Here is a 23,704-nt window from a genome sequence, read left to right as displayed (position 1 = left end):
AACACTGTCTGAAGATGATCACTGGAGCGCTATGGTGTGTATGCTGAAGCAAGGAGAAAAGCTAAAAAGCACACACATTAACCAGTAAGTTAGGGTGGAGGTACAGTTGATGCCCATTATTTGAAGATTCCATATTTGTGAATTTGCATACTGGCTAAAATTTATTTGTAATCCCCAAATCAGTGTTTGCAATGTTTTCCTGATCATTTGCAGACAGGCTCAAAGCAGTGAAAATCCGAGGCTATGGTGGCGCTATGCCACTGGCCTCAGCTCTCACACTGTAAAGTGCCCTTTTTGAGGTCTATTCAATGCATGATTTTGCTTATTGGTGGTGACGTTACTGTTTAAAATGGCCCGATAAATAGTTCTGAGGGGCTGTGTAGTGTCCTAAGTGTGAGAGGGCCGTGTGTGTCTTATGGGGAGTGTTAGATAAGCTTCACTGCAGCGAGCTTCCTAGTGCTGGTGATGAGAACTCAATGACTCAGTGGCTGATAGAAGATGATGTGACCAGAGGCACATAGGGACCTAACCCCGCATTACTCCTAGGAGCCATGGTTCAGTATTTGCTAACTCAGCGTTCCCGGTGACTTACAGAACATAACTACCATGAATAATAGGAAGCAACTGTATCTGTTAGTGTTCAGTCTCACTCAGCTCTAGCCAAAGAAGCCAATCTGATTATTCCCTAAAAACCTGTTGGAGCCCTGGCCAGTTTGGCTCAGTGGTTAGAGTGTCAGCCCATGGACTGAAGGGTCACGCGTTCAATTCTGGTCAAGGGTGCTTACCTCAGTTGCATGCTCAACCCCTGACCCTGGTGAGGGTGCGTGCAGGAGGCAACCAATCGATGTGTTTCTCTCACATCGATGTTTCTCTCTCCGTCTCTCCCCTTCCACTGTCTGAAAAACAATGGAAAAAATATCCTCAGGTGAGGATTAACAAAAAACAACAAAAAAACCCTAGTGGGGAATTTGAGTTTCCATCATGTTTCCCTTCTTTTTTCCCGTGAGTTAAATGTGAGCAATAATGAAATCCATTTGTGAGCACAGCCCCTGGTCCAGATATGGTGTCAGAGTGAGGCCTGCGCTCAAATGTCCCTGCTCCTCCAATTCAAGCCTGATGTGAACATCACAGTTGGTTTAAGAGTCTAAGAAACGATCCCCTCCTGTCTACCTGTTTATCTCATATGTTAGGCTGACAGCGTTACATTTTAATGTAATTTCCCCTCAAGCAATCCTTGCTCCACTTTCCCCCATACCCAGTATTTGGCTCCATAGTACACTTCAGTTCCTCAAGCCCCAAAACCTGGGAGTCATCCCCGATTTCTTTCCTTTCACCCCCCACATCCAATCTATCGCCAAGTTTTGTTGGTTCTACCTCTACTAGTTATTCATCTGGTGTCTCTCAGCCCCACCCACTCCCTTCTGTACTCTGCTTTTTCCTGCTGGATTTCCCAGATTTCCCTGTCTGCCAACAGGAGGCACTGGCAAGACGAGAAGACGGGAGAAAGGAAGCAGGAGCCATTGCTCGCAGTTGCTGCCCCAGTGGGGACGGGCTCTGCACATCAGCTGTGCCTCCGTGTGGCATCTCCTCAGCCACTCAAGACCACTATAGCACCTCTTCCACTTCTAGCACCTGCAGTGGATGCCACCCCTTTAACCTCTCAATCCTTCAGCACCCTCCATTCTCCCTTTTGTTTCTTCAGCCTTTCCAAAACTTTTGTAACCAATTCCCCATATTTAGTACCCTTTGTTAGAAGTAACTAGCACAGTTTCTGACTTCCTGGCTGGAGTTTGGGGGATATAACTTCCAAATTATTTCCCAAATCTATCCATCTCTACCACCACCACAATTCCCCCTCTAACCCCAGGCACAATTCTCTCTTACCTGGACTACTGCAATAGCCAGGCTCCCTGAGACCACAACCAGGTGGGTCTGGAGCTAGACAGGCAGGCAACCTGTAAGAGGGGCAGCATTAACTGGTGGGAGACCCACTAGAAAAATGAGTTCTGGGACAAAATGCTTCCCCTCTACTGCCAACCTTGGAGGACTGGTGTTTGATTTTATTTCACAAAGCTGATTTGCTTAAACTGGTATTCACTTAATGCCTATTACCAGGCCAAGTTCCTTATCTCTGCCTTACGCTCAGTGTGCCTTTTCTCTCTCGTATTATAGAGCAGGACAACCTGAAAGATAAGAGCATTTTATTTGTAAAATCTTTGACAATTAATTTAAGAATGAAAGAAAATAATTCCATTGCTATGTCAAAAAGAATATCTTTTAAACTTTCCTTCTAGCCTAAGCATCCTAGGGTACCTAGAAATTTCAATTCATCTAACTCAAATCTCCATAGTGGTAGAGATGCAAAATTCCCATGGGAAGGAAGTCTGAGAGAGGCAGAAGCATTTAGAGAACGTGTGCAGTGTTTCCGGCAAAGAGGGGAGTAGGACATACACTGCCCCCAATCCAGCTGTGATGCACGCAAGGATGCCAGGTGGCTGACGACAATCTGTCCTCAGCTGAGGTGGAGGAGCCAGCTCAGCCTTGAAACAAAGTGACCTGGGAGGTGTCTCAGCTGAAGGTTAATGTCTCTGCATCTCCAGCGTGGGAAGTGGGGTTGGATGGAGGGGTGAACGCTTTCTTGCCTTCAGCAAGAGCTTTAAAATGCTGTGAGGAAAGAGAGGGAACATGGAGTATTTGGGATATGCTAGTTGCTACATTTTAGCAAAAACTAACCACTTTACAACCCTCTGAGCTCCAATTTTCTCCCAATTCTACTTTTAAAACAATTCCTTGGTGTTGTCTTTGAAAAACAGCTAGAAATCTGTCCTACTTCCTACAAAAATAAACCCCTTCTTCCTTTCCTTCCTGCCTCCATTCATTAGGACACTTAGTTCTCCTGTAAGAATGAACGGCCTCTGTAGATCCTTACCTAACCTCATCTAAGGCCCACATCTCTGCTTTCTTTTCTTTAAAGGCCCCACCCCTGCCTGATTTGCAGCTCTCTTAATTATGGGGAAGGGAAATGGTAACTCTGGGCAGAGACATCTTCCATTGTCACAGGACACGATCATAGCCTACTCAACAATGGAGGCTGCAGGAATCCCCAATGCAGCTCAAGTCACCTCTAATGCTACTTACCTGTGAGTTCTTGAATTCCGAGTAGAGGGAAAAGAGCAGGTGGAGGGACTGAATCCGGCTCTTGTAGATAGGAATGTCTAGGATAGCTGAAAGCAAGAACTCCCATGAGCAGAACCAAACACAAATCTAGGGCTTACGGGGCATTTCCGTTTAGGAAAGCCAATCCCCTCCCAGACGGGATGTGTTACTATGGCTTCGGGACTTAAATACCCACAGGGAGTGGCACGAGCCCAATCACCACCCTAGAGTGCTGCCAACAGCACAAGTGGCTTAGAGTGACAGGTGTAACCTAGGACGCCACCTTCCCAGAGAAAAGAGGCCTTTTCAAATGCCCACAGTTTGTTTCTCCAGAGATGGAGACAGAAGAGGGATGGAAGAGCTCACCACAGATCATGTCGATGTACTCTGCCAGGCTGCAGTCAATCTCTGCCGTGGGCAGGCTCACCTAGGAGGGGCAAGGAGACACCAAGGTCAGAAGGCTGAACTCTCTCTCTCTCTGAAGAAAAAAGAGCTCCTACCATAAATCATATGTATTATGGGCTAAATGGTATTCCCCCAAAATCCATATGTTGAAGTCCCAACCCCAGTACGTCAGAACATGACTGTGCTTGGAGATACAATGTTAAAGGAGAAAATTAAGGTAAAATGAGGTCATGACATCGGACCCTAATCCTGTAGGACTGGTATCCTTATAAGAAAATTAAGACACGGACACATACAGAGGGAAGACCATGTGAAGATACAAGGAGGCAGTCATTTGTTATGGCAGCCCTAGCAAACAGTACAACATGCTTATTTTTCTCTCTGATCAGTGAAATGGAATCGGTCATATTTATTAACCACCAAAGTAGCAGATAATCTAACAGAACCAAAAGATTTATAAGTAAAATATACTGCCATGCTATCTTCCTGTGTGTATTTGTGAAAAAGAAACTAATACTACTAGGCTATGTCCAAATATTGATAATTACTTGGTATTAAAAGGCCTAATGGTCCTTGGACACCAAAGGAACAGAAAAACTGGACATAACATCTCAGATGATGGGCTACGGATCTAAACAAGTTATATGGTAAGTTTAAAAACAATTAGCTTCTTAAAATATTTTTGTTCTTTTTTTAAAAAATCAGAGTGTATATAGTTCTGCAATTTCCTTTTTTCACTTAACAAGTCATTGATATTTCTCCATATCAGGGCAAAATAAGGCCAAATAAGATTCCATTGTATAAGCATTTCACTGAATGTACTATACTCTATCTACTCAGTTCTCCAGACATTTCCCATCAGCTACAGCTTTAAAATGCTGTAAGGCAAAAAGAGTTTGTTTTCAAATTCTTTGCTTTTACAGTTCCTCAATAAACATGTACAAAAAAACTCTGTCTTCATAGAGCTTCTGTTTTAGTAGGGAGAAATAGAGAGCAAAGTAAGTAAGGTATGCAGTATGTCAGAAAGTAGGTATTCAGAGGAAAAGACGGGAGAGGATGGGGAGTGTGGGGGAGCCGGTGTAGCAATTGTAAGTATGGAGGCCAGGAAAGACCTGCCGATCTTCTTTGCTCAGTTTTCTTTTCTTGATATGTAACAGCTCTTTGACTGGAGAGTAACATGGTTACATATATATATATAATTTTTGGCAGTCCATTACTCTTTTAACTTTGTTTACAGTAACTATCACATTTTCCCCATTATAACTTTTAACTTTCTTATGCTAAGAAACACCTAACTATCCTAAAAGTATTAAATATTTCTCCCACTTTTAAAAATAGTACTTGCATAGCTTTATTTTCATATTAACAGATTAATTAATTTGAAATTCATGTATGCATATGATTGAGGCATAGACCTAATTTTCTCAAATGGCTAGTCAATCATATCACAACCCATTCTATCTCCAATCATTTAAAATAATACCTTTCTTTTTTTTATCTTTATTGTTGAAAGTATTAGATATCTCCTTTTTCCTCCCATTGATCCCCTCCACCCCGAATCTGCCCCCGCCCCAGGCCTTCACCACACTATTGTCTGTGTCCATGGGTTATGCATATATGCATATAAGTTCTTTGATTAATCTCTCCCCACCCACTCCCTCACCCCCGCCTTTCCTCTGAGATCCCTGTCTGTTCCCTGCTTCTATGTCTCTGGATCTATTTTGTTCCTCAGTCTCTTTCATTTATTAGATTCCACACACAAGTGAGATCATGTAAAACTGAATCAGGAAGAATCAGAAAACCTGAATAGGCCAATAACAACTGATGAAATCGAAGCAGCAATAAAAAAAACTCCCAGCCAACAAAAGCCCTGGTCCGGACGGCCTCACACGGGAGCCTTCTAATTCTTTAAGTTGTAGGCTTACACAGTTTACTAAAAACTTTTCTTGCGTTTTGAGATAGGCTTGTAGTGCTATGAACTTCCCTCTAGTACTGCTTTCACTGTGTCCCATAGATTTTGGGTTGTTGTGTGTTCATTTTCATTTGTTTCCAGGAAGCTTTTGATTTCTTTCTTGATCTTATTGGTAACCCATTCATTGTTTAATAACATAATATTTAGCCTCCATGTGTTTGAATAATTTTGAGTGTTTTTACTATAGTTGATGTCTAATTTCATGCCATTGTGATCTGAGATGCTTGATACGATTTCAACCTTCTTGAACTTGTAGAGACGTGTTTTATGTCCTAACATGTGGTCTGTCTTTGAGAATGACCCATGTGCACTTGAGAGGAATGTATATTATGCAGCTTTGGGGTGAAATGTTCTGTAAATGTCAATTAAATCCATCTGATCTAGTGTTACTGTTTCTGTGTTGAAGTCAGTGGGGTGTTAAAGTCCCTGACTATGACTGTATTGCTGTTGATCTCTCCCTTAAAGTCCTTAAGGTTATTATCCATAGGTCCTCATATATTGCCATTTTAATTCTTTAAGCCTATGTTTCTCTCTCTTTTTCTTCTTATTATTACAGCAGTTCCTTTAACATTTCCTGCACTGCTGCTCTGGCAGTGATAAACCCCTTTAGCCTTTTTTTTTAGGTCTGAGTTCTTTATTTCACCATTTTGAATGATAGCCTTGCTGGAGAGAGTAGTCCTGGTTTCAGATCCTTGTTTTGCATTACCTTGAGTACTTCACGCCATTCCCTTCTGGCCTGTAGAGTTTCTGATGAGAAACCAGCTGACAGCCTATGGGAGCTCCTTTGTAGGTAACACATTGCTTTTCTCTTGCTGCCTTTAAGATTCTCTCTTTGTACTGAATTTTTGGCATTTTAATTCTGATGTGTCTGGGTACGGGCCTCTTTAGGTTCTTCTTGCTTGGGACTCTCTATGCCTCCTGAACTTGTGTGACTTTTTCTTTGACCAGGTTAGGGAAGTTTTCTGCCATTATTTCTTCAAACAAATTCTCTATCCCTTGCTTATTCTCTTCCCCTTCTGGAACTCCTATGATGTGAATATTGTTATGTTTAATGTTGTCCCACAGCTCCCTTAGACTGTCCTCCTGTTTTTTGGTTTTTTTGGTTCTCTAATTGAGTGATTTTTCTAGCCTGTCTTCTAATTTGCTGATCTGATCCTCAGCTTCCTCTAATCTGCTGTTTATTCCTTCCAATGTATTCTTTATTTCTGCTATGTCATCCTTCACAGTTTCTATATCTTTTCTCATGTTGTTAAGCATCCTTACAATCAGTATTTTGAGCTCTATATCTGATAGGTTGCTTAACTCCATTTCATTTAGCTCTTTTTCTGGAGCTTATTGTTTCATTTGGGGCTTGGTTTTTGTCTCCCGATTCTGTCTGCCTATTTGGGTTTGTTTCTATGTATTAGGTGGATCTGCTAGGACTCTCAGTCTTTTGGAGGGTCTCTGGTGCAGGCCAATGTCAGATGCTGTTTGTAACTGGCCTTGAGTACCCCGTTTACGCTATCCACAAGCCATGGCTTGTGGTTCCTTCTGCTGGGCTGGCTTGTTGTTCCCTATGCTGCGGCTGGGTGTGTTTGTCCAGGACCAAGATGCACACCAAAGTCTGCTTTTCCAAAGCCTGGGTCCAGAAACAAATCAGGCAAAGACTCATAGTTCGCAGAAGTCCACCTCTGCCTACAAGGTGATTGATCTTAGTCTCTTAATGAGCCTCACGCTGTAGACCATAGCAGGGTGTAAACTCCACTGAGAGGAGCAAGAGGTTTTCCAGTCAGTGGGGCAATTGCTTCTCCCACCTAGGCAAAAGCTGCATGTCTGACAAAGGTCCACTTGAAAGAGACATCCTCTGCAGAATAGGGGAATGACTCAGCACAGGAATTCAGATGGCTGCCCTCTGAGCTCTTTCCAGTGCCCCAAACCCAAGATTCTTCTCACACTGCTCTGGTCCACTCTGCCCTCCCTCTGCTGGAGTCCAGGGTGAGTGGCTGCCCATGAAACTTTGTGCATTGGCCCTTTAAGAGGGTTCCTGCATTTCCAGCTGTCTCTCCCAGGCAGACAGAAACCCAGCTGCTTTTCACAGCCAGATGTGGACACCTTTCTTAGTTCTGCTGCTCTAGGCTGGGAAGCCCAGCTTGCGGTTTAGACCCCAGAGTTCTCAGTGGGAAACCCCCACAGCTGAGATCTCCCTCTGGACTTTCAGCTGCTGCCTATGGGAGTCCAGCCAGTCCTCTTGTGCCTCTGCACTTCCTACCAGTCTCTATGTGGTCTCCACTCTTCCTCCTTGGTTATGAGGGTGCTCTCCAGCTCGTCTTCAGTTGCAGTCAATTATTCAGGATGGTTTTGCTATATTTTAGTTGTAATTCCAGTTTCGTCCTGGGAGAGTGTCAGTGTAGCTTCCACTCAATCTGCTGCCATCTTGGAATCTAAACTACCACCTTTCTTATACTTCACAGTCACACATATACATGAGTTTGTTTTAGGATTTTGTTTTTCAATGGATTCAGTATATATATTTTTTAATTTTATTGATTGATTTTCGAGAGAGAGAGCGGGAGGGAGGGAGGGGGGAAGAGAGAGGGAGAAACGCCAATTTTGTTGTTCCACTTATTCATGAATTCACTGGTTCTTTTATGTGCCCTGACTGGGGATCGAACCTGCAACCTTGGTGTATCAGGATGACACTCTAACCAACTGAGCACACAGCCAGGGCTGCTTTTGGATTCTTATGTACTGTTCATCTATTTCTATTCCTATGCCAATGTTTTATTTACTATAGCTTTATAGTGTGTTTCTGATGTCTGATAGGGTTAATCCTCCATTATTATTTCCTAAAACTTCCATGGTTAGGTTTAGTCTTAAAAATTGATTCTCTCAAGGGGCTGGGGGGGGGGGGGGGCAAGGTCAGAATGTGGGACTGTAAAACTGTCAACAATAAGTAAACTGATTTCTCAGAAAAACTTTATTACTAGATTTTCAATTTTCTTTTTAAAAAGAGCAATTAAAATCCTAATTGAAATGGCATTACACTTTCATAGAACACTGGGGAGGGCTGACAGTGCTATGAGATAGACTCCTGCTGTCTAGGGACAGACTTGATTGCTCATTCATTCAGATCTTGTGTATACCTTTCATTCAAGTTTTATAATTTCTTTTTAAAAAAATCTTACCAATTACTTATTAAATTTATTCCTCTATTTTTAAAATTTGGGGTAATTATGAATAGGACATTAGCTTCTTAGAATAGCATAAATATCTCTGTGGAAAAAGACAGAGTCTAAAGTAATAATACAGGAAGTATATATACATGTTCACCAAAAGGTATGTGTTACAATGTTCATAGAAATATTATCATAATATTGTAGTAATAGTATATTTGTAATATCCCCAAACTGGAAACTACCCAAATGGCTGCCATAGAATGGATAAATCAGTTGTCACATATTCAAACAATGTAATATCGTACAGTAATGAGAAAAAGCAACAAAATGCAGGAAACAACATGATGAATCTCCACATGGATGAGCAATATAGAGGAGTAAAAGAAATAGGACACAAAAGAGTTCAAGTACACTTAGATAAAATACAAAATAGGCAAGTATAATGTATGCTATTAGAAATCAGGGTGAAAAAAGAGAAAAGGGGGAAAAAAAGGAAGGAAAAAAAGAGAAAAAAGAAATCAGGACAGTGGTTACGTTGGGACGAGTGAGTATGAGGGGCTTTTCCAGGGTGCTAGCAATGTTCCGGTGGTTTGATCTAATGTGTTAATTTACACTGACGTGTTCAGCTGGTGAAAATTAATCAACACATTACATTTCTGATTATCTATTATACTTCAGTTCGTAAGTTAATAATGATAATAATATAGGAAGAGAGAAAACACTGGGCCCTAGAGTGAATGCCATACTTTCTTAGCTCCTGCTACCTTCCACTTACCTTGCCCAAAAGCTCTTCAAATTCTGGGGACCATTCTTGCATCAGTGTGTCAATATCAGGCATGGGCCTAAGAGGAGAGAGGCAAATATGAATAAGAAACATGGACAGGAGACACCAGCACTCTCTGCATCAGGATATTTGGGATGAAGGGAGATTTGATATCTGGCACATTATGATTTTAGGAGAACACAAACTGGGCAAACCACACTTACCCAGGGTCTGGGGTTTGGAGAAGCTGGCTAAGTAATAATACCAGATAAATCACAATCTTTATGTCTGCAATCTCAGCCAGTAGCTGCCAGGATGCACAGGCTCTCAGGTTGATCAAATATGTCCTCAGCCTTTGGGCCCTCTTCTCAGAAACAGTGGGCTCCTCTCACGGGGTGCAGGTCACCAGGGGCTACAGTGGTGAAGAATGGGGTGCCCCTTACCTGGTATAGTGTACAGTTGCGGGAGGCTTACAACGATGTAACTCCGAGATGCTCTCCACCCATGTGTCAATGGCTTTAGGATTCTTTTCTGCGTCTTCCAGGCTCTTTACTTTCATGTGTTGCTAGGAAAACAAGAGGAAAGCCTGACCAATGGCACTGAAGAAGCTCTCGTTTTCACAGAGTGACTCATCATAAACTGCTATTTCATATACAAAGTAACTGATGAAAAAAGAAGCCTCACAGTGGCCAAATGAAGACTATAGGAGCCCAGTTGGCATGACTCAGCAGTCAAGTGTCGACCTAGGATCCAGGAGATCCTGGTTTGATTCCCGGTCAGGGCATATGCCCAGGTTGCAGGCTCGATCCCTGGTATGGGTCGTGTAGGAGGCAGCTGATCAATGACTCTCTCTCATTATTGATGTTTCTATCTCTCTCTATCCTTCCTCTCTCTGAAATCAGTAAAGACATATTAAAAAAAAAAAAAAAAAAAAGGCTATAGGAAACCCTGATAAAATTTTCTAGAGCCACGGGAAAGGAGCAGATCAATAAGATAGGACTGACTTGAAAGATACAATTTCATACCTACTGGGGTGGCTACATAAAAGACAGTAACAAGTGCTGATGAGGATATGGAGAAATTGTAACTCTCATTCATTACTGGTGGCACTGTAAAATGATTCAGCCACTTTGGAAAACAGTTTGGCAGGTCCTCAAAATGTAACCATAAACAGTTACCATATGGCCCAGTAATACCACTCCTACGTATATATATCCAAAAGAATTAATAATATATATCCGTGCAAACACTTGTATGTCTTCATGGCAGCCTAATTAATGAAAGTGGTAACAACATGGGGTGGGGTGGAATGGGTCACTGGGGAGAAAAAGGGATATCTGTAATATTTTGCACAAAAATTTAAAACTTAAATTAAAAAAAAAAGTGGAAACAATCAGTGAATGGATAAACTAAATGTGATGTTTCCATACAATGGAATATTACTCAACCATTAAAAAAATGAAGTAGGGTCTAGGAGCAGTGGGGAATGAGTGACTACTAATGGGTACAGGGTTTCTTTCTGTAATGATGAAGATGTTCTTAAATAATGATGCTTCTACAATTCTGTGACTATATTAAAAATCAATTTTAAAGGGTGAATTTCATGGTAGGTAAATTATATCTCAATAAAACTGTTATTTAAAAGACAGAGCTGTCCTGAAACCATAGCCATTGCTTTTAGTAGGCAGTAAGTCAACTTTACAAACCCCAGCAAGGCCTCCGCTCCAGCCCTCTCCCGCTGGGGCCTGCACTACGCAAGTATCTTACTGTGATGTTGTGTTGTTTGGAATTCTCTGTTAACCACAGCGAGAGCACTGTAGGGTCTGACTGCTTTGTAGAAGGCTCATCTAATACCAAGAGGCCAAGGTTGTCAGGCTTTCCATCAGGACGTGGGACCTGGTTAGGAGAAAAGTGAGAAAACAGAAAAAAATGAGAGGGACATGAAGAGGCCATATATCTTGTTTCCAACAAGCTAAAGAGGAAGAATTCTGCTCCATCACTATTACTAGCATCAGAAAGCAGCCTGTGTGTCACACTGCACTAAAATCCTACTTAGAAAACACATGATCTGCAGGGCCTTAAACATAAAGCTGAAGTCATGGATAATTAAGTGGCAAATATATGACAATTTTTAATATATAATATTTAATATATGACAATTTTTAATAGCAATGACTATAATGTGGAGTAGAGAGCAAGGTTAAGAACTCTAATGAGCCCGGCTGGTGTAGCTAAGTGGTTGAGCATCGATCTAGGTAGGATCCAGATCGCTGTTCGATTCCTGGTCAAGGGCACATGCCTGGGTTGCAGGCTCAATCCCAAGTACGGGGCATGCAATGACTTTCATCATTGATGTTTTTTTTCTCTCTCTTTTCCTCTCTGAAATCAATAATTTAAAAAAAAAACAAAAAAACTCTAATTAAATGAAGATTATATATCAAAGTACCAATGTTTGTCAAGAAAATTAGTGGAGCTGGTAGAGTAATAGGGGGTCAGAAGAAACAACTATGGATTCATTCTTAGGATGTTCTGACTGTACCTTTAAGAATGCATCAATATCCCCAACAGCTGGGATAAAATCAGGAATGAAAGGTTTCAGTTTGTGGTCCAGGTCAATCAACTGAGGTGTATACCTAGGAGATATTGCCAAGGAAATATGGAAACAGAGAAACTTACTTTACTATTCAGATTTTAAAAATCTAAGGAGGATGGCCTTGTCTCAGACTATAGGTAGGCAAGGGCAAGGTAGGGCCTGGAAGGTTATGGTAAGAAGGCTTAATACTCACCTGCTTATATATTGGAAGAGTTCCTTAATCTCAGCAGAAACTGGCAAATGCTCATAATCTGCAGGGTCATAGGCTCTGGAGAAAGAAAATGAGTCAAGGTTGCAGGAGAGCAGGTGCTGCCGAGCCCTGGTTCAGCCCGTTACTACAACCACAGGGCACATGACTAACCTAGTTTCTGCTCCGCCCACATCTGCCTTTCCTGGGTGGTTTGCAAGGCAACTTTAAAATTTATTAAAATTACCTCTCAGTTATCTCTGACAATAGAGAAGCACAGGGCTGCAGAAAATCCAAAACATAATTTTTAAAAATTTTAGAAGATAGCAGAAATTGTTTCCCTTCTTTTGAATGAAATATTTGAAGAGAAAAATGGAATGAGATTTTAATTTCTGGCATGAAAATAGTTTGCCCAGAGAAAAAAAAGTAATTTTTACAAAGATGGTTTTCACAGTGTTACTTATAGAAGTAAAAAATTAGAAACAAAATACACATTTGAGTAATGGCTAGGTGTGTTCAAGTTGAATATTGCATGGTTACTAAAAAATACTTGCATTGACACATGAAAAAACATAGAATACATATTAATTATAATTAAATAAAATGTAATGAACATTGACAAAACATGTATGACTTTGAAGGTTATTAAGGTTGCTCAGGGGAGAGTTAATAAAAAAATTAAGTAGATTAAGGACTTAAAGTTTACATTTCCCCGATTACAATTTATGATCATGAAGTAAGCTGGGAAGCAGGAAGTCAGTCTGGTATTAAACATTTGCTTCGTTTACTTAATGTCAACCTGCTGCTGGATAATGCAAAGGTAGTTATTTTTATTTTTATTCAACTAATTTAAAAAATAACACATGCACACAATACAAAATGCACACAAGGAAAAGTTATGTCTCCCTTCCACACCTGTCCCCTTGCCACCAAGTTCCCCTCCCAAGAGCAATCACTATTATTAGTTTCTAGTGCATCCTACAGGTGGTCTATGTAATATTTATTTTATACACCTTTTAAAAATTTAACAGCGTCTCTTGGAGATTGTTCTTTGCCAGTGCAAAGTGCTGCCTGTTTTCAATGGCTAGAGAGAATCCTACTGACTGGTTACAGTATCATTTATTTAACCAGTAATTATATTTTAAATGGATGGGTCTTACAATCCATTTTGATTAAAACCTATAGGGATGGGTCACGACTAATCTAACACCAGGGTTTGGAACAGGTTGAGGGGTTTTTTTACTCACACATCATTCGGGAACATTTTTGCCTCAATGTGGGGCTCCTGTAGTACCTATTCTCTGCCTTTCCAAAAAGGACCTGAGCGTAAAGTTTTCTACTCCAGTGCATGTATGTTTTCCTTCCTAAATAGAAATGCTTTGGTATGTACATAAATTTATTTTCTTTTTCCCAGAATGTGAACTTTCTGAAGTCAGGGACCACCATTTAGATTTACTCAGCAAATCCTCATGACCCCTGAGCCCACAAATAGTGCAGATAGTGCAAATGACATCGTGAGACTCACTGAGGCAGTGGAACCAGAAAAGAATGAAAACTACTTCTGCTGGGTGTCTGAGACACTTGAAAATCCTAAACAGAGATTAAGAGAGATGCTGGAATTGCACTTTTCACTGATGTCCTCCTAGTCCGTGTTTTGAAGGGTTTTCCTTCTTGTCAAGGTGCTTTCCTCACCCTTCCAGGGGAGCTCCATGCTCTTCATCATCATCATCTTCATCGGAATCAGTTTCAGATGAGTCATCATCATCGTCGTCATTTTCACTGAAGCCTTGCTGAGGTGTCAGCTGCAAGGCCTTCTTCTTCTCCTGGGGCAGGGCAGAGCAGGCATATGTAGGAGGCACACAAGGAGAAGCTGAGCGTGCCTACGCTGCTTCCTCCCAGTAGTCTCACCAACACCCTCCCACCTGGCACATCACCAGAGAGAAGGCAGCACTCCCCAGGGCGCCTCGAGAGCCATCTTCTCCTCCTGCTTACTACAAACCGGGTCCCCACTTTCTATAACCATATTCTACTTCTCTGCTTGAGGTTTAGGTATAAATTTTATCCAATATATATATCTATTTTACCTGTTATTTAGGAGATCCTGAGACCTCTGCATAAACCATCCAATAGATTCAACTCAAAAACTTGGGGACTTTTGGAGAAAGGCAACTCTAAATTGTTATTTTGGGAGGAAATGAAATGGGAAGACTTCAGGGGATCTTAATACTCAGAAAGATCATAAGGAGGAAATCTAGTATTTAATTTGCAAGATTGCCGAGTAAGCTGCTTGTAACTATCAAAAGAAGAAAGTTCATAATCAACCCTGTGTCTGAATTCTGGTCAGCAGTTCCAGAGATTATGGGATTTCTATTTCCATTCTCTCTAAATGGTGTCTAACTGATCCATATTTCCCTTCCCTTCCCTTCCCCCGTAAGTTAAATGCAATAATGAAGCCCTGGCCAGGTGGCTCAGCTGGTTAGAGCATCATCCTGATACACCAAGGTTGCAGGTTCGATTCCTGGTCAGGGCACATACAAGAATCAACAAATGAACGCATAAATAAGTGGAGCAACAAATCAGTGTTTCTCTCTCTCTAAAATCAATCAATCAATAATTTTAAAAAAAATGCAATGACTATACATTGTATCTCAAAATAAGAGACTCTTCTGTTATTAGCATTACAACCTACCTTTCTGAGCTTCAGGTTCTCTATGTACCATCCCACCCTCTCAAGTCCATGAGAAGGGGTCTGATGGTGCTTGGGGTTTGCAGGGGCAGTTGGGACGGGGTCCATGTCTTTGCCTCTGTGGCCTGGAGCCTGTGGAGTGCCCTCACTTAGGACCTGAAGGATGACCAATTGGCCCCCTTTAAAAGTAGGTTTTGAAAGCTTGGTTTCCATACGCTATATGACTTATACTGAGGTTAATAGATTTTGGTTCTAGTTTTTAAATGATCTAATATTTCTTTCACAGTAAAGCAGCTATTGGCACATAAAATTGTGACACATTACAGGACATCAAAAACTGCTTTTGGTCACATTTTCCTCTAAGCATAACACAGGTAATACATAGATAAAAATAGATTTTAACTAATCTATATAGTATGTGTGACAGATGACACACAGTTGTAGAATTTATTCAGTGACTTAGTCTTATTGGTACACAATTGATAAAAATCTCCTATAGTTCTTTCGTAATTCAAAATCTGCCAAAATTATCCCTGGTTCCATGGGAAGCACTTTGGCAAAGGGAGCTTTGTACAAATATTGTCAATTTAAAGATTATTCAAAAATGGATCCTTTCTGCTGACTCTGGGTACATACTAAACTGGAAACATAAATGCGCCTTGAATACTGACCACATCATGATGAAGACTAGAATAATTCAGGCTGAATACATAAAATTAGGTCAATCTAGGAAAACTGTTCACTTTTCTTTCGTTGGCTTCTTCAAAGTTGTGCTTTGTAAAATCTCTGATCTAAAGGTAGAGGACCTTCTATACCACAAACAAATGCCTGAAAGATGAGTCTGTGGTGAGACATTAAGCCAGCACACTACTCACAAACTGGGCTGCCTTAAAATGCTACCCATAGGCTTTCTGTGACATCAGCCTATGTCACTAGTGCTTTCCGCACTGCCTCACACATTCCCTCTCCCTGCAGTTTTAAAAGCCCCTGTTCTTTGGGGGGGTCAATACGGGGGAGGCTCCTGTTCTTAAAGGACAGCTACGCCGTAACCTTGGACCGTGGGCTACGGCTGAACACAACGGTGGTAAGCAGAGCCCACGGGCCATGCAAGGCCTCACCTGGCCTAGAGCTGGGGGCACTTTCTGTCTTTCTCTTGGAAGCAGGGTGACTCTCCAGGCTCACAGAACAACAATCAAGTGACAGCTGGGTCCTAAGACTTCAAAATTAAAGTCTTTTTCACAAAATAGTGGAAGTACCACAAGTGTCAACAATAAACAAATGCTGAAAACAGTAAGTCCAAACTTGCTGTATTAACAAAATTACTTGGAGTGCTTGCTAAAAACAGAAATTCCCAGGCTTTTACTTTCAAGACTCTGATTCAGTAGTTCTGGATGGAGACTGGGAATTTGCATTTAAAAAAATTAAGTGTCCCCAGTTGATTCCTATGATCAGTAAAGTCTGCAAAACACTTGCTTACATTACATGAAATTCCTCACCAGAAAGTCAGCTGTAGCCCTGGCCGGTGTGGCTCAGTTGGCCGAGCATCGTCCGGTGCACTAAAAGGTTGCCTGCTCGATTCTTGGTCAGGGAACACACTGCACGGTTACAGGCTCAATCCCCAGGAGGGGCGTGCAGGAGGCAGCCAATCAAAGTTTCACTCTCATGATATTTCTCTCTCTCCCTCCCTCTCTCTAAAAATGAATTAAAAAATCTAAAAAAAAAAAGTCAGCTGTAATAGTAGCCTTTATTCCTGAAGGACAGTCCAGTCTAAGGCTCTTTCTTCCTGACTGTCCTCCATGAGCTCAAAGGTACCAACCACTGAGCGAATATTCAAGGAATGTTTACTACTGAACTGGTGTCATCTCTAACTGCTAAAAAGTCAAAGCAGAAAATGCAGGAGAAGCTGTGGGCCGCACCGTACCTTGCTCTCTTCATACTCATCGCTGCTGTTGTCAGCCATAGTCTTGTCCGGAAGATGGGCAGGGTGAGGAAGTCCTTCAAAGAAAAAGTTTCCCTTTATGTCATTGTTAAAATAACTTTTACAGACAAATATTTTTAGTTTGTAACATTTTATAATCTGATCGTTTTATGGAACATGGTTTATATGAACTGAGCTCTAGCCATGGCTCTGTCAACTCAATTCAACATATATTTACTAAACATTTCTGTGCTTAAGGCATTGGGTTAGACATTATACTGATTACCTGCTGTTACATAAATAATACAAAACCTGTCCTTAGTTTACAAATTGGTAAAATAAGGTTAGTAATTAGTAAAATGAAAGGAGTGCTGGAGTTATAGTCAGAATACTGAGTTTGAAGGACAACTCTATCACTTGGACAAAATGGCTGAACTTCTCTGAGTCTCAGTATTCCCACCTCTAAATGAGGTCAGTAATACTTCTCACTCAGGGCTGTTGTAAGGATCAAATGAAAGAACTTAGATAAAAGAAACTGACCCAGATCCTGTCCAATTATAGTCACAAATATAAATCTGAATCAGTGCCCATAAAGCAACAAAAATATTCTGAACAATTAACCCAAAATATTCATAACCAGATGTAAGATATTAACTGGCATGATTTCTAAATCAACTAAATTCCAATTAAACACCATTTTCCAGCCTACTAAGTTGCTCAAAATGAAAATAAATTATCATGTCCACAGCTGGAAAGATTAAAAACATGGTCGAATCAAAAACTTAGGTGTCTAGGTATATACATACCCACAAAATTAAAAGCATTGACTCAGATGCATATACACCAATATTCATTACAGCATATTCACAATAGCCAAAAGATATAAATAATCTAAGTGTCCAACAACAGATGAATGGATAAACAAAATGTGATTATATAGACAATGGAATTATTCAGCCATAAAAAAGAAGAAAATTGTAAAATATGCTACAGTATGAATGAACCTTGAAAACATTATGCTAAGTGAAACAAGCCAGACGTGAAAGGATACATGCTGTATAATTCCATTTATGTGGTACCTAGAGTAGGCAAATTCATAGAGACAAAATAGAAGAGAGGCTACCAGGGGCCAGGAGGCAGAGGGAGATGGGGAGTTATTACTTAATGGGTACAGTTTCTGTTCAGGGTGATGAAGAAGCTGCAGAAATATAGTAGAGATAGTTACACAACAATATGAATTTATTTAATGCCACTGAACTGTATACTTAAAAAAGGGTTAAAATGGTAAATTTTGTTAGGTATATTTACCACAAAAAACCACCAACCAACCCTAAATGTCACCCTTGATTCCTACCTCAAGAGCCAAATCCAAACCATCAAGTCTTAATGATTTTTCTCTCTGTTCTCAGCTTCCCCACTACATCCAAGCCACTGCCACTTCAACTCAGTGACTACAGCAGTCCTTCCAGCCGGCTTCCCACTTCCACCTTCCAATCCATTCCACACGTAACAGCAGCACAGCCTCTAAAGCTCTGCTTTATGCCTCCTGCCTACTGCTGCCTACCTCCTGCTTGCCTATTCTGATATCAGTCCCTCCTACCTCTTTAAAGTCCTCAACCTACTCAAATTCTTTCTGGCATCAAGGCCTTTTCACATTTCATTTGCTGTTCCATTTTTCTGGCCTACTTTTCCTCAATGTCTGGATCCTCCCCAACTTTCAGTCTCAAATTCCACCTTCTTACATCATCCCTGATACCCTAGCAACAGCAGGTCCCACTCCTCACCACCATTCTCCATAACATCAAACTATTTGCCTCCATCAATGCACTTGCCACATTTGTAAGTATGTTTGTTTATTCGTTTGTCATCTGTCTCCCATGATTACAAGCATCAGAGTGGCAGGACCAATGTCTTTTTTAATACCTACATGCACAGTGCCAAGCATAAGGCTGACATATAGTATGTATTCAAAAATGCACTGTTGAATAAATGATGGTATCAAGTTCTCTTAAAATATCCCATTGATATTTTTATTGGGATTGCAGGTTAAGTGCAGGTTATTGAAGCATCTTCAAAAATGAGCAAGGAGAGGAAACAAAATGGTGGCATAGGTAACAGCTGTACCCGCCGCCTCCCATAAACACATCAAAATTACAACTAAAATACAGAACATCATCACTAAAAACCTCCTGAAATCTAGCTAAACAGAAGCCCTACAACCAGGGAACTGAAAAAGCATCCAGACTGGTAGGAAGGGCGGAGACGCGGGCAGATCGGGGCTGGATCGAGGCCCACACCCGGTGCCACAGTTTAAACCCGGGAGGGACATCTCGGCAGTAGAAGTTTCCCGGAGGAGGGAGGGGTCCAGCCCCACATCAGGCCCCCAGCCCAGGGCTCCAGGGCCGGGAATAGATGTCCCCACAACTCTGGGCTGTGAAACCAGTGGGACTGTCGCTGAGGGTCACGGAGGCTGTGGGAGCCCCAGTAGCTCCTCTTAAAGGGCCCGCGCATGGACTCCCTCAGACGCGCTCCCTCTGAGCCCAGCGCCGGGCAGCAGCTTGAGAGGAAACTGGGACACTTGGGGAGGAACTAACCTGCCTGAAATTGGGGCGAGAGCTGGAGGGGCAGCTTTCTCCAGGCAGAAGAGCTGGCAGAGGCCATGGCTCCTTTGGAACGTCCTCCCCCCACACAGCTGCCAGGCAGGAGCCATATTTGAATCGCCAGCACCTGACTCACACCTTTGGCCCCTCCCCACCTGCAAGCTCATCCAGGCTATTTCCAGGGGCTTTTCTGTGCTAGTGGCCTCTTGAACCTCACGCTTAGGACTTTCCTAAAATCTCTCAAACAAGCAGCAGCGGGCCCCATACAGCTTCATAAGTGGCCCCAGGCCTGGCAAGCAGCAGCCTGTATTGGTTCATAGCTTGGCCTCTCCTGGGCACCTCCAAGCCCAGCACAAGTAGCTGCCAACTACAGTTTGCTGTGTAGCTCAGGCTGGGTGGCCGTGGGCAAGGCACTGGCACAGGCTGACTTTGCACCTCCTGGGAGGCCCCAGAGACAGTGCACTTGATGGTCAGACTTAACCACGCTGGATTACAACCCTACCACATCCATGAGTGACACTCAAGAGGCGCACTTGGTGAACACCGAAGCTCCACTGAAGTAAATCCTGCTCCATAGGGGTGTCACTAGCACAGCAGCTCTTCGGCTGCAGCTGCAGCTGATCCTCACAGCTGATTGGCCAGGGGGCCAATTCCTCCCAGTGATGCCAACAGCAACCAAGGCTCAATTACAACTGGTCAGTGCACCCAGCCCACACAGGGGAGCACCTAGAAGGCTCAGCTCAGGTGACTGGGGAGGCTGAGCCACTGGACCCTGCAAGACACCTACTACACAAAGCCAGTCTACAAATTCCAGGAGACATAGCAGCTCTACCTAATACACAGAAACAAACACCTGGAAGCAGCCAAAATGTGGAGGCAAAGAAACATGTCATAAAAGAAAGAACAGAAGAAATCTCTAGAAGAGGAACTAAATGAAATAGATCCAAGCAAGCTAACAGATACAGAGTTCAGAATCTTGTTTATAAGGATGCTCAAGCATATTATTACGAAAACAATGAGAAAAATCAATGACATAATAAAGTATCAATTTGAAATGAAGGCTACACAAATTGAAATGAAGAATAATTTACAGGGAATCAACAGTAGAGGATGCTGAGAATCAAATCAGCAATTTGGAACATGAGGAAACAAAAACACCCAACCAGAAGAGCAAAAAGAAAAAGGAATCTAGAAATATAAGGAGCCTCTGGGGCAACTTCAAGAGGCCCAACATTTGCATTATTGGGGTGCCAGAAGGAGAGGAAAGAGAGCAAGAAATTGAAAACCTATTTGAAAAAATAATTACAGCAAACTTCCCCTACCTAGGGAAAGAAACAGACTTATAAGTCCAGGAAGCACAGAGGGTCCCAAACAAGAGGAACTCAAAGAGGACCACAGCAAGACACATAATTAAAATGCCAAAGGTTAAAGACAAAGAGAAAATCTTAAAAGCAACAAGAGAAAAGCAGTTAGTTACCTACTAGGGAGCACCTATATGACTGTCAGCTGATTTCTCAACAGAAACCTTGCAGGCTAGAAGGGAGTGGCAAGAAATATTCAAAGTGATGAAAAACATGGAACTACAACCAAGACTACTCTACCCAGCAAAGCTATCATTTAAAACTGAAGGTCAGATAAAGACCTTCACAGATAAGAAAAAGCTAAAGGAGTTCATCACCACCAGACCAGCACTACAGGAAATGTTGAAGGGTCTTCTTTAATAAGAAGCTAATGAACAAAAGAATCTGACGAACTAAATAGATCCACAGACATTGACGCATGCAACAGATGATCATATTTCAGAGGAAAGAGGGAAGGGGTGGTGGTGGCTGGGAAGAGATTAACCAAAGAAGTTATATGCACATATGCATAACCCATGGACACAGTCAATAACTGGGTGAAGGCCTGGGAAGGGGGTGGGAGCGAAGTGGAGGGGGTCAATTGGGGGGGAAAATGGGACACCTGTAATACTCTCAACAATAAAGATAAATTTTAAAAAACTGAGCAAAACAGTTTTAATAAGTTAAAAACACACACACACCATGAACCCCACACATGGTTGTGAGCACAGTGGACCAGTAGCATAAAGTAAATGGTGGTTGGGAGCACTGATCAGGTTGGAGGAAGACCCCCGAAACCTGGCTGGCTGTGTTTTCTTCCTCTTAGTGAGAAAACACAAACAATGACCAGTGAAGTAAGTTGACTCTGAAAGTGAACATTTGCTATTACAAAATAGGAATTTCTTGAAGATAATCATGAACCCATCCTGCTTTGTCCTGAGAACCTTTTTTTTCTTTCCTCCTCACTCCTCTCTTACCTCTGTATCTTGGGGTTGGAGTATAAATACTTGCAACCTCTTCAGAGTCGTCAATCTCTAGACGCTCATCGTAGGTCTGGTTTTCAACAATCTTGGTCTAGGCAAAAGGAGACGTGATTACATACCTCAGACGATGCGACATTAGGCACTCCGTGCAGAGGTGCGATTCCAAACCAGCCCTGATCCTCTTCCTTACCCGAGACACCAATTTTACAAGACACTCCCTCCCCCAGGCTCTCCCTCAGGCCTCTCGGCCAGGGCACGCAGCTCAGTCAGCCCGCCGCCGCCCGTCAGAGGCGGGTGCGGGCGGGGCGGCAGCGGCAGCCCGCGGGCCCAGCTCCCGGGCAAGGACCGCCCGCCCAGGGGCTCGCGCTCCGCCGCAGCGGGCGGCTCTCCCTCGGTTCCGTCCGCTTTCCCAGGGCTGTCGAGGTTCCCCGGGGGAGGCTGGAGGGCTCTAGAAGGACTTGTGTCTCTGGGGTTGCCTCGTTTACCGGGAGAGGGCAACTCCGGCCTCAGTCCCACCCGATCCTGAGAACAAACCCCCATCTCCATCTCTGCCCCCGCCCCGTCGAGCTGGTCGGGACGCCCTTAAGCATCTTGAGGGGTAAAAGCAGCAGGATGATGGGTCGAGAAAGGAGGGATTCCAGGGGCAGCGTCTCGGAGCCGAGAAAAGCCGGGGAGCCTGAGCAGCGGAGGGGCGTCCTCTCGCACCCCGCGGGGAGAGAGGCAGCTCTCGGGCCAGGAGCTGGTCACCTGCAGCCCCTCCGGATCCGTCTCCCCTCTGTGGGCGGAACCCCGGCCGGCGGCGGGGGTCTCGCTGCAGTCTCCGGCCGCGCCACTCGGGGACTCCGCTCGGAGAAGCCCGCCTGCTGCGCGTCGCTAGGTAAAAATAAATAAATAAGTAAACCTTAAAAACCGCGGGACTTGCTGTCGCTCTCGCGAGACCTTCTCCGCTCCCTGGCGCGTCACGGCTCCTCCAGGGAAGGAGCCCAGGATCCCGAGCGGCGCGGAAAAGCCTCTCTGGGCGCTCGAGGGCCGGTTGTCTATGGTCTCAGGAACCGCGCCTGGGGCGGCCTCCCGCGGCCGTGGGTGGCAACGCCGGGCGGTGAATTTCTGCTCACTTAGGTAACTCTCCAATCAGGACAAGGACCGTGGATCATGCAATTCCCCCTAAAGCGGTCCAATCAAAATTTAAGCAAAATCTCTATGGAATAGTTCCACGACTCTTTGTATGTCCTTTTTAGCATTTATATTTCGTTATAGTCCTTCCCTGGCACAGTATCCCATTGCATGGGACATACTTATGTTAACAAATGATTATTTATCTGAGATTCCAGTTTAACCTGGTGTCAACATTTTTATTTGCTAAAGAAGACTGAGCTTCTTTAGGGTGAAGTCTGTGTCTAAATAATTTGAAATTGGACAACAATGGCCCAAGGCTGCTTGTCACCACTTGAGCCAATTAGGCAGAGACAGGGTTGAATCAGATATGAGCACTTATTCCAATATTGCCAGCAGTATGGGAGAGCAGTCATGGTCATCTAAGAAAATCAGCTCTGCTGCCCCCCCCCCCCATAAGCCAGCTGCTTATATTGGGTAGGACAAAGATTACATGAGAAAATAAGAATTACAGGCATAGGGAAGTAGGCAAGGTGGGCTGGGGGGGGGCGGTCACAAAGGGCTCGTAAAGGGCAGGTGCCTCTGGGATTCCATCAGTTCAGGAACACAGCTGTTAATCTTTCTATGATGATAGGCAGCTCATGGAAAAGGAGAATGGACCGCATTCCTAGGGTAATTCCGCATCCCAGGGCGTACAACTCCCAGCCAGGTTAGAAAGTGCTTTTTCTAATTTGAACAGAACAATCACAGTTAAGAGAACACGATTAATATTTCTTAAAACTATAGCTAACAATCACCATTAACAGAGCATGATCAATATCTCTGCCCCTAAC

General features: G+C 42.9%; 1 protein-coding gene across 2 annotated transcripts; it reads right to left on the bottom strand.

Annotated features, from left to right (window-relative positions):
• Window positions 1-2,184: 2,184 nt before the first annotated feature.
• Window positions 2,185-22,610, bottom strand: IFT46 (intraflagellar transport 46). 2 transcript variants are annotated; one of them, XM_016204712.2, is made up of 12 exons: window positions 22,506-22,610; window positions 21,753-21,849; window positions 16,839-16,912; window positions 13,924-14,054; window positions 12,238-12,312; window positions 11,991-12,084; window positions 11,219-11,347; window positions 9,895-10,016; window positions 9,464-9,530; window positions 3,523-3,583; window positions 3,139-3,224; window positions 2,185-2,664 (listed from the first exon to the last, which is right to left on the bottom strand). In XM_016204712.2, exons 3-12 carry the CDS (start codon window positions 16,875-16,877, stop codon window positions 2,569-2,571), a joined length of 900 nt encoding a protein of 299 aa, XP_016060198.1. In that variant the 5' UTR covers window positions 16,878-16,912; window positions 21,753-21,849; window positions 22,506-22,610; the 3' UTR covers window positions 2,185-2,568. The 2 variants fall into 2 exon arrangements, with proteins under 2 accessions (XP_016060198.1, XP_016060197.1); XM_016204711.2 differs by lacking the exons at window positions 16,839-16,912; window positions 21,753-21,849; window positions 22,506-22,610 and adding an exon at window positions 14,921-16,829.
• Window positions 22,611-23,704: the final 1,094 nt, after the last annotated feature.

The sequence above is a fragment of the Miniopterus natalensis genome, chromosome 11, assembly GCF_054644295.1.
Source record: "Miniopterus natalensis isolate mMinNat1 chromosome 11, mMinNat1.hap1, whole genome shotgun sequence".
NCBI classification, from domain to species: Eukaryota; Metazoa; Chordata; class Mammalia; order Chiroptera; family Miniopteridae; genus Miniopterus; species Miniopterus natalensis.
Note: the sequence above shows the minus strand (reverse complement) of the source record. Positions and strands in the feature narration are given on the sequence as shown.

Coding starts and splice junctions, on each gene's coding strand:
- IFT46 (XM_016204711.2), bottom strand. CDS start 15,130: ATGGAAACCAAGCTTTCAAAACCTACTTTTAAAGGGGGCCAATTGGTC. Junction 12,085..12,237: donor CTCTTCCAATATATAAGCAG/GTGAGTATTAAG, acceptor AATATCTCCTAG/GTATACACCTCAGTTGATTG. Junction 11,348..11,990: donor ATATTGATGCATTCTTAAAG/GTACAGTCAGAA, acceptor TCTCCTAACCAG/GTCCCACGTCCTGATGGAAA.